We start from the raw sequence: 11,217 nt of genomic DNA, 5'->3' as shown, positions 1-11,217 counted from the left end.
ATTGGAGCGTTCCGCCGGGATATATCATCATGTCATGATAGCACTTCAAGGCCCCAGCAGATCAACGAGTAAATTACTCTTTTTGTGTGCAAACAAATAAACAAAGGGTGAGAAAAACATTGCCAGAGCTGCAACGGCCCTGATATATAGCCATAATAGGGATGGAGGCAGGAGCTAACACGCCCAAAAGATGTCGAATGAAACATGAGACCTTCCTCTGACCTCAAATGAAACTGTATAATTGGTTACTCGAGAGTTTAATCCAGTTCAGCGACCCCCTTGAATGCTCCTCAGATAGTGCAGGGGAACGGATCCAAATCCTTGCCACTTCCCCAAAGCCCTTACAAAAACTTCTGTACAAATTCAGCATTCTGTTTCAATACCAAACTCTTGCATGTGCTTGCTAGTCCCAAAAGCCAGGTAGGAGCCTTTAGCTGGAGGCAGCATCTGAGGATAAAGAGGGAAACATGAATTGATTGTGTAAAGCACCAAACAAAATGTGCAGATTTGGCGAAATGCTGTTCATTTGAAGGATGGCGAACTCTGTTATCTGTCATAAACTAATTGGTTAAGTGTAGAAAATAACACAAATAAGAAACCAGCACAAATAAATACTTGCCCGAATAAGTTCAACAGAGCTTGAAAGAAATAATTAACCGAGCTGTCAGAATTCACACAAACACTCAAGGATAAACCTGCTTACACACACAAGCAAAAACACAAGAACAAAGCAATAATGGGGCACCAGTCCTTTCTGACTGCTTGTGTGAAGTGGTAATGAGGAACACATCAAGCTACTGCTGTTTTATAATAAGTCGTCTCACTTTATCTGTCCATCTAGCACCAGAACACTCTTCTTCAGCATCTCCCCACCCTCTGTTTTATCATTACCCTCACTTCATTTTCATGCCAAATAAAATATGGAGAGAGACATTTTTCACTACGGTTGTTTCTCTTCGAGGGGTCCTGAGCCAAAAATGGCCACTGTAGCACAGACTATGGATGACAGTAATTAATTACAGCTGAATATGGTATGATAATAGGCTCTACTGATATAATTAGCTTCAAGAGCCTCCAAAGTATATTTCTGCCCACCTGGTTCATCCTTTATAACTGTAATTAAAAAAAGGTCATTTGGGAAAGATGTGCTTTGTTGCCTCTTGATTACAACATTCAGCATGTTTTTGTCATGGTCTCTCAACAGGGCACAGTAGCGGAAAACCACATGCAAATTTGAAATGGTCTAATTTGCTAACACAAAGGTTGCAAGTTTAATCCAAAAGAGGTCTGACCCAGAAAATTGAGTTGCTGAAATCCCAACACTCTTCAGTGACCACTGGGCTCTTAAACAGGACACTAAACTCCAGATTGCTCCAGGGACGGTCTCTTATACAACGCAATTAGCATCACTCTGAATAATAAAAGTGGCTGCTAAATGGAAAATAATTTACTTTCATTCACAAATAACATATTAAAGTCATATTCGTCATAATACGTCTGACCATTGTCTTTTAAATTGTAAAATTGGCCTATTAATGTTCCATTTTGCTTGTGTAATATAATGTAATATAGCTATCATATTTTAAGTTAGGTTTAGTTAAGCTATAAGTGAACAGTGGTATATGATACTGGCAATGTGTCAAAATGCACTGTGATATTCCCTCAGTTCAGACAGTCACACAGGTCATATCTGTGGCTACCTGCAAATCATCGGCTCAGTTCCCTTAAAACAAAATGAACAAAGCTTTAGCGGTTCCCTAGTCAGCTATGTTTTCCTGAGATCAGCCAGGAAAATTGCCTGAGCCTTTCTTAGCTGTAAACATGAAAGTGAGACATAAATCTTGTGTAAAATATTTGTCGGTTATCTTCTGCTAGAAAACTCCACTTGATACAAATTCCCCAGCATGCCAGACACCAATACTCTCTGGCTAATTTATCCATACGCTGTTGGTTATGTGTTCTGGTATAGTGAGCCCATGGCTTGAGTGAGAAGTCTCTACTATCAGCCGCTAGCTGGGATCAACAAACCATTGAATAGAGAAGCCTGTTTCAAAATTACAAAATGGTTGTAAAACCAGCGAGCATAGAAAGAAAGGTTAAAAGGTGCATGACCTGTTCAATCATAAAATGACAATGAGAAGAGAATCAAGGTGGACACACTGAAGTGAGACTGACAGTGATTTAAAGGGCATCTGAGGTCAGCACAGAGCTGGTGACACTTGAGATGTGACAGGAGAAATAAATGTCCCTCTGAATCCATCCCTCTGCCGGATTAATTCAGCTGGCCATATTCCATTCCACTGTACAGAACTGTTAAAAGAATCTCTGTCTTCCTCATTGTATAAATTACAACCAACTTTACCCAGCTTTATTTGATTAAAATTATTTGGCCCAAAATACAGTAAATTTTGTGAAATACCATTACAGTTTAAAGTAACTGTTTTCTATTTCAATATAATTCCTCTTACGGTAAAGTTGAATTTTCTGTCATTATTCCAGTCTTCAGTGTCACACAGTTCTTCAGAAATCATTCTAATATGATGATTTGCTGATTATTTGATGCATAAAGTTCAAAAGTACAGTATTTATCACATTTTTGTAACATCGCAAATGGCTTTACTATCTTACTACTTTTGATCAATTTAATGCAACCTTGCTGAATAAAAGCACTAATTTCTTTCAAAACTTTTGCTGATCCCAAACCTCTGAGCAGTGGATTTATATATATAAATGTGCTGACAGTTAAGCTTACATTACTTAAGATACATTACTGACTTGTTGATGACTTTCACCTGGGCTTATGTTGGAAAAACAGCTTCCCATTCTAATTGCTGTTTTGGGGGAAATTGGCAGATAAGTTTCTGCAGAGGCAGACAAACAAATCCACATATCTCGCTAGATAAAGCTGCACTGGGAACTGTCATAAGAAACAAGATCCAAAGGATATTACGTTTATATAATACAATAAAGCCTTGAAGGTTGCCAGGGAAGTCAAATGCACAGAACCACTAAAAAAAATACTCCGCTGCTCCAACAGAATTGTTGATAAGCGTGTCAGATTCTCACTTAGTTCTGTACATATTTGAAAGGGTCAGTGGATGTCAGGGAAACAGACTAACCTCGAGGCATTTTGTCTCATATTTCCTCAGAAACAATTAATAGCCTTCATACAGTCGATAAGTCTGATTTTGAAAGCATTTTCTCTGCCAAGAATCAGAATAAAAGTAGTACAAGACAACCTACTGGTTGTGACCATACATCTATTATTCCCCATGCAGGGGGAAGAACGTCTTTTTCAAGCCGTAAGAACACAGCGTGTGTTCGCGCACCATAACAGACCACACCGAGCTTGCTGTCAGCTGGAGAAAAGCTGACTGAGTTGCATATGGGGAAGAAAAAGGTCTCCACAAGCCGTTGAATACTCTCTTCCATAGTCTCACCCTCGTTCTCTGCATCTCTCACACATGGTAATGATGTTCGCCCCGTGGGGCTTTGCATGCTCTCTTAATGGGTAAATTCATCAAAGTCAGTCCTGTTTCGCTGCGCATCCAGGTTAATTGTGTCTGTTTACACATGCACATGATATCTCTTCTTGTTTTTCCTCCCAAAGCAGAGCAAAACTGAGATGAAGTGTGTACCAAGACACAACATCCACTGCAACAGTGTGCAATAGAGCAGTCAGCCATCACTGTACTCTCTTAAAAATAAAAGGATTTTTTTAAAGCAATGCCGTAGAAGAACCAATCTGGGTTCCTCACAGAACCTTTCAGTGCACACACAGTTCTTAAAAGAACCATTTTGGAGAACATTTTAATAATCTAAATAACTTTTTCTGAAATTAAAAGGTTCCAGGGATGTTAAAGTTTCCTCATGGAACCACAGATGCCAATAAAGAACCTTTATTTTTAAGAGTCACACAGCGAGAAAGAGAGAGACAGTCTGTGGACTCATTTTCCAGGAGAGACTTCCATGCCATCACTCTTGACTGGGTATTTGTCTGTTTCTATACAGAAGAATGGCACTCGCTGTGAACTCACGCTCATGCCCTTGGGACACTGGGCATTTCTCCCATGTGCCTAGAGCATATTGTGAGCCATCTGGTGCCTATCTCATATCCCTGTGAGGTAGTAAGCGACTAAAGAAACAGCAAGCTATCAATCAAAGAGCCAATGAAATCTTATCTTTGCAAGTCAGTGTTCTCTATCCTATACACACAATCCTAAAATGATTGACAGCTGTATTCGATGGACTTTCTCTTCATATCTTCTCTCAGTGCAAAGAGGTTTTCCTGTATGTCTAAAATATTCTTTTTAATAAATGTCTTGACTCTTGCAAAGGTATTAAGATTGGGAAAGTACTGTACAATATGTCTTATTCATGATCTCACCACAAGACTTCACCGTTCAAAACTAGACATTTTTCTTTTGTGTCAACCACACCCACATCTTAAGAGCCCCAAATGTCATAACAGGAAGTACTAAGATCCACTGATGTACATTAAAGCACTGTACAACCTGGAAATGGTTTTTAAGCTGTTGACACTTGCGTTTTTAATAATAAAAACATCCAAACTTTGTTTAATAATATTCATCAACATAATAACTGTAATGATATTTATGAAATATTTACAGAACATTGCAAAAATAGTCTTTTAAGTTTTTTGTGACTTGCCTTCCAGTACAAATATCCAAAAATAACAAATTTAGAAGCAACACTGCATAAGATATTAAGACTTTCATAGATTACATCTTGAAGTTAAGTATATATGTTATCTTACTGCAGTGGCAGATGTTTTCACTTGTTTTTAACTTGTTTATCCTTAAAAACAAGTGTAATAAGAAAAATACACTCATATTGAAGATGCAGTCTCTGAAAACAAGACTTAATATCTTATGCCTGCTGCTCTTTCAAAAGTAAGTTTGCTTTGTTTCACAGAATTTTAGATATTTTAATTGGAAAACAAATCTCATTAAGAAAAGGATTTCTGGTACTGTAGTAATATCAGTTGCATACTTCTTAGTGGCATGGATTTTTCACAATTAACATTTTATCAAGATACTAAGCAAAGGGTCCCCAGAGAGTTATTATTAGTATAAAAATTGTTTGTGTCTTATTGGCTTAATCTAAATCTGCACTCTCCACCACAATGCTTCTCTAGCAATTTGGCAACTGACTCCAATCTTGCTGCAGTTGGGCTCAAAATCTTTGCGCCAGCTTGAGCTGATTATCTCCACTCAGATAGAAGCAAATCATTTGGCATCAAATATGCTTCACTTGGTTTTCCATAAAAGACTTGCTTGTGGGTGGTCCATAGCTAACTGGTCAAGCAAAGAAGATGACACAAAGCAAATAAGTACAGTTTCCACAGAAAAACTCAAGTGAAAAGAGAAAATTGGTTGTCATCAAGCTAGTATGGATTTGTGATATGATCGAGATGTTGAAGAATGCTAACATTATGAAATTCATCACTCCCTGACAGCTATTTTCTCATCGTAGATCAGCACACACATGAACGATTACAGCAAACTGACATGGTGAATGTATGTCTCTTTCTCTTAAAAAACATTTAGACCTTTAAATGTTGGAGCAGAGGTTTACCACTGGAGCCACGGATGGTATATGAAATGCATAGCTATAAATTCTTAGTATTATAAAGGAAGACTTCATGGTTTTCTATATGCTTCCAAGCAGACACTTTTACATATTTAGGCAACTTCGCTTTACTCATAGAGACCATGAAGGTCAGGGAAGAAAATAAATATTCTATACACAAAGAAACTGAATAAATATCAAGGGATGACAATGCACTAGCAAACAGCGAAATAAACTCATTCAAATTCAAATCCAGTACTGAGCAATATTCATGACTCTGTGTGTCTGCCCTACCCTCATTGTATATATTTGCTGACCAAATTCCTTTCGCTTTCAAGCATTAACTTGCCGACAAGACTTTAAAGATTGCAAATCTAAAGCATATAAAATTTAAAGGCAATGCAGCAGTACCTTTCTGTAAGCAATCATGTTGGGTGAATCCTCATCTGGGTCAGCTATGCCCACTGCACCTTGGTCCTGAGAGGCCTGGGCCATGCTTGGTCTCTTGTTCTCTCTTTCTGTCTCTGTGGGGAAAGGACAGAACAGAAAAGAGATCAGTCAAACAGAATAGATTACAGGGTGTCGCCCAGACAATGAATTAAATATGTACAGTTGTTTGTGTGAAAGTGTGAATGAGATTTGAGAAAGCACATGGAAGTATTTTCAATAAAACATTTCTTAAATTTCACTGTTTGTCAAAATACTATCAAGACTTGGGAACTGATAAAAAAAAGCTTTTATTTCCACTGAGGAAAGAAAGTCCTGCAGTAGGGTTTTTCAAAGTGTGGGGCCATTGTAAGAGCAGCATGGAAGACTGCCTCAAATCTTTTACAGTTTCACACATTCAATTCGAACACGTTGATGATACATATGGGAACCAGAATTAATTTCTTGATCTCCAGCACCTTATGGAGTACTTGTACAGTATATGTCAGATATAAATGGGTGGAAGGGTATATTTTCAAAGAACAATGACTTAAATTTCAGGCTATTCAGTTAACACATGCTTTATGCGACTCAGAATATACAGTACTATCAGATGATTCATGTGAACCATGTTATAGAATATAGAATTTCACACTCATACAATGGGGAAAATATTTATTTGATCCCCTGCTGATTTTGTAAGTTTGCCCACTTACAAAGAAATGAAGGGTCTGTAATTTTTATGGTAGGTTTATTTTAATGGATGGAGACAGAACACCAACCAAAATATCCAGAAAAAACACATTATATAAAGGTTAGAGATTGATTTGCATTTCAATGAGTGAAATAAGTATTTGATCCCCTATACTAACCAGCAAGAATTCTGGCTCCCGCAGATTGGTTATGTGCCCATGTGGAACACAGATTAGTCCTGTCACTTTAAGAAGTTACTCCTAATGTCAGCTGGTTAGATGTATAAGACATCCGTCCACACAATCTGTATCTTCCATTCCAACCTCTCCCACCACCATGGGCAAGACCAAAGAGCTGTCAAAGGATGTCAGAGACAAGATTGTAGATCTGCACAAGGCTTGAATGGGCTACAAGACCATCAGCAAGAAGCTTGGTGAGAAGGAGACAACTGTTGGTGCGATTATTCGGAAATGGAAGAAATACAAAACAACCATCAATAGGCCTCGGTCTGGAGCTCCGTGCAAGATCTCGCCTCATGGGGTAAAGAGGATCATGAGAAAGGTGAGTGATCACAATGACCCAAAACATACCGCCAAGGCAACAAAGGAGTGGCTCAAGAAGAAGCACATTAAGGTCATGGAGTGGCCTAGCCAGTCTCCAGACCTCATTCCAATAGAAAATCTGTGGAGGGAGCTGAAACTTTGAGTTGCCAAACGACAGCCAAGAGATTTAGATAGGATCTGTAAAGAGGAGTGGACTAAAATCCCTCCTGAGATGTGTGCAAACCTGGTGACGAACTACAAAAAAATGTCTTACCTCTGTGCTTGCCAACAAGGGTTTCTGCACCAAGTACTAAGTCATGTTTTGCTTGGGGATCAAATACTTATTTCACTCACTGAAATGCAAATCAATTTCTAACCGTTATATAATGTGTTTTTCTGGATTTTTTGGTTGGTGTTCTGTCTCTATACATTAAAATAAACCTACCATAAAAATTACAGACCCTTAATTTTTTTGTAAGTGGGCAAACTCCTTTGAGCAGGGGATCAAATAAATATATTCCCCACTGTAAGGTGCGTCATGCACTATTCTAAGTCATTTTTTATAGTATTTAGTTTGAGTAATGTGTAGGCTACATGCTGAAAATTCATCAAGAAAGCATACTTAAATTACCCAGATAATGCGGATAATAATTTAAAAAACGAGTAAGGGTGGACACCCTATGCACTCAAGTGTTAATTTTTTTCTTTATGTAGCCAAAGGGAGAAATTTTTTTGGGGGGATATTTTAAAAGTTACTTTCTATAGCCTAATGAAAATGTTTATTTGCAAAAAAAAAAAAAAAGGTGCAAAAATACAGAAAAAAATAGGTCTAGAAAGAAAAAGTTCCTTCTGGTTAATTTTCCTCAGTTAAGAGTTTAATGTTTGGAGAAAGCGCGGGTGAGATCTCGCGATTCGCGCCCTTTCTAACGGACAGCAGCTGTCCTAAATCAATATCATATTCACTTAAATGACAGAAAAACGTTGGTGCCGGAATAACGAAATTATACCTAGAAAATAAATGTGGTTATGTCCACCTCTAATTACCTTAAATCTGTAAGTTCACTTGTTGTAAGGTTATGAACGCCGAGGGATTCAGCTTTCCACGCTAATAGGTTGCTCAGAAAGCGATTTATCGACCACTCATAATTGGAGTCAGCAGAGAAGACAATAGATCAGTTTTCAGTTTCACATAATGGAGAAGGTACTGTATGTTGACAATGACATAGGCCTACACATCATTCTATATAACCAACATATGTGTAGCTTTTTAGTGGAGCATGTACTGTTAGGCTACACTACAGGGATTGTAGCGTCTTACCTGAAACTACAGAGAGGTTTTTGAGTCTTAACACTACTCTATTAAATTCTTGTTTACTTTACATATTAAATACAACAAACTACAGACACGCCTGCACTCTACATAAACCCTAACGGCGCTAGAAACATCCCTAAAACCTTCCCGGTTAAACCTCGATTATTTTAAGATGTCTAGCATTTGCATTTTACAAACAGTGGAAACATGTCTGTTACTACAAAAAGAACCGACAAAGAAAAAAAGACTCCATGCATTTGGTCTTCAGCACAGGCTGCACGAGTGCGCTAGAAAAGACGGAAGATAGGCTACTCAAGTGTCTGCTCGAACCATTTGTGGACTTATTTTCAGTAACCCTCAATCGGTTATGCTCTTCCACGTTGGCCACACGAGGAGTGCGCGCTCACAACAGCTGTTTGTGATCAACACCAGCGAACCCAAAGGTAGAAATGTTATTAATTTGCGCGTGGGCATGATTTCCCAGCGCCGCATTGCACTACAAACATGTGCAGCTATTTAAAAAAGACAAACAGCTGCTTTCAGAGCGCAATCCCCACAGGAACACCGGTCCCAATTCACACAGCACTCCACAGAGCGATGCCGAACATAGGAGACAGAAAAACCCTGTCACTGAAAGACACGCGCTAGCCTCAATACAAGCGCGCGCGAGGCGACAGGATGCACTTCGGGAGCCACTTGAATTCAGCGCTGGACATGACAATTGATCATTCAGCGCCAGCGAACCCATGTTCAAGTTTTTAGTGACACACAGTCACACACAAACAACTGATGACTGGAAGAGCGCTTTACCTTAGGAAGTACCGCCTTTCCCCTCCTTAGCAACTAGAAAGGAGCAGGTTCATGATCTAAATGGCTTGAAGAGACTGTGGTGGTGATGATGATGATGATGATGGGGTGTTGGTGGGGGGATGATGAAGAAGAGAGTCCAAGGAGCTGTGCAGCTGTGGAAAGCAGTGGGTCCCTTTCACTCTGTCCGTCTCTTGCGCGCACTGGATCTCTGCGTGGGTGGTCGCTGCGTGGAGTGGAGTGCTCAGGTACAGTGTGAGGATCCTGGCATGTGCGCAACTGAGTGTGAGTTTGTGTGTGTGTGTGTGTCAGAGGCAGGGAGGGAATGAGGGAGGATAAAAGAGGGTGGGGGTTTGGGGGTGGAGTGTCTCCCTCTGTAGTTTCTGGCAAGCAATTTTGAAACATGTATTTGTTTATTAAGAGAAAACGCTTTTTCAGGCATACCAGTTTGAATTTCTGTCATGTGATTACAAACATTCAATGGAGTAATCACCTCTAATCTGTGTTTTTCTCTCATTGGGATTTCTTGCTACATTAAAATTAATTAGACAAACTGTGGGGCGTCAGGATTAGGGTTTAAGAAAATAAATAAATAAACTGCTGGATCCCCAACATGTAGGCTATTACAGTCCTTTGGATCACAAAGAACTGTAATACATGAACATATTTTGTTTTTAATAGCATTATAAGTAGACCATATAAATGTTAGTGATTTCTTGTGCCAAAAACAAGACTATAAACTAAAACTATGCAACACGTGACATTTCACACAAAAAAATGTGCTGCTCAAACATGTAAGTGTCATTTAAATGATCAGGGTTTTTTCAGAAGGATGTGTAGAGATAAACAGCCTCAGAAATAACCAAAACAACCAGGTTGGACACACTTGGTCACATATTTCTAGTTGTTTAGGAAGAATAGGATTATAATACAGTAGTCAACATTTGAAGTGGATCAAAACCTTTCATCAAAGTTGTCCTAAAACCAAAATATCTTGTCTTCAGATAACTTTTTTGATCCACTTCAAATGTTGACTACTGTACATGGAGAGAGCGAACTAATCATTCTGGAGCCGCAGGAGAATGCCATCATGCAATGCTGATTGGATGTTACTGCAAGAATGTGCCCATTACTAGACACTGCCCTAATGTCAAAGGAGCAGACAGAGAAAATATACAGTAAGTCCATTTTATGCTTTTAAAACCAGGCACTGGAGTTTCATTTTATTTATATGCGTCTTACTAAAAATGCTGTTCTATCAGAATACACAACTAATGTTGAATGGCCATCAATGGAAGATGATGTTTTTCACAGGACCTGGAATCAAAGGGAAGGAAAAAAAGAGGTGCTGTTTATTTTGTCATTCCTCATCAGTGAGTGTGACAGACCTGACTGAAGAGGGCAAGATCTCATCAAAAACAGTTGTCAGGTGAGAAATGCTTGACTACAACTGAGCTGTTTCAAGATGGCTAGTGGGACGTCTTATGCCACTTTAATCAAGCTGAAAAGTCTATATAAAAGCTTTTTTGACTGGGACTAGAAATGAGAGTAGAACATTCTGAAAGTTAGAGTTTTTATAGTACATCAAGCGCTTTTATCTGAAAAGATCAAGGGAAATCTGATTCCTCAAATATGATCCCTTTAAAACAAAAGAAGAAGAATACATCACATATCTGGGAGATACAGGGAGCCTGAAAAAGTGTTTAATATATATGTTGCACATTGCAAAACGGGTATTTAATACCACTGCATTGATGAGAAATGGATCAGATGGATTCAAAAAATGGAAGGAAATGTTAATTAAATGCATTGCAAGTTCACACTGTTAATTCATCCACATCAGAA

The 11,217-nt window shown here is 38.7% G+C and overlaps 1 protein-coding gene across 3 annotated transcripts in view; it reads right to left on the bottom strand.

Moving 5' to 3' along the window:
- The window catches only part of LOC107721319 (regulator of G-protein signaling 6-like), a 61,461-nt gene extending 52,059 nt beyond the window's left edge, over positions 1-9,402 (bottom strand). The window contains exons 1-3 of one of the 3 annotated variants that reach the window (XM_016529262.1): positions 8,878-8,932; positions 8,298-8,392; positions 6,004-6,116 (exon numbers count right to left, since the gene is read on the bottom strand). In XM_016529262.1, the coding sequence (XP_016384748.1) occupies positions 6,004-6,087 (84 nt within the window). In that variant the 5' untranslated portion in view covers positions 6,088-6,116; positions 8,298-8,392; positions 8,878-8,932. Of the gene's footprint in view, positions 1-6,003; positions 6,117-8,297; positions 8,393-8,877; positions 8,933-9,375 lie in introns of those variants that run through there. The other 2 variants (XM_016529263.1, XM_016529264.1) reach the window with 2 other exon arrangements.
- Positions 9,403-11,217: the final 1,815 nt, after the last annotated feature.

This window comes from Sinocyclocheilus rhinocerous, unplaced genomic scaffold, assembly GCF_001515625.1.
Source record: "Sinocyclocheilus rhinocerous isolate Xijiao unplaced genomic scaffold, SAMN03320098_v1.1 scaffold271, whole genome shotgun sequence".
Classification (NCBI taxonomy): domain Eukaryota; kingdom Metazoa; phylum Chordata; class Actinopteri; order Cypriniformes; family Cyprinidae; genus Sinocyclocheilus; species Sinocyclocheilus rhinocerous.
Note: the sequence above shows the minus strand (reverse complement) of the source record. Positions and strands in the feature narration are given on the sequence as shown.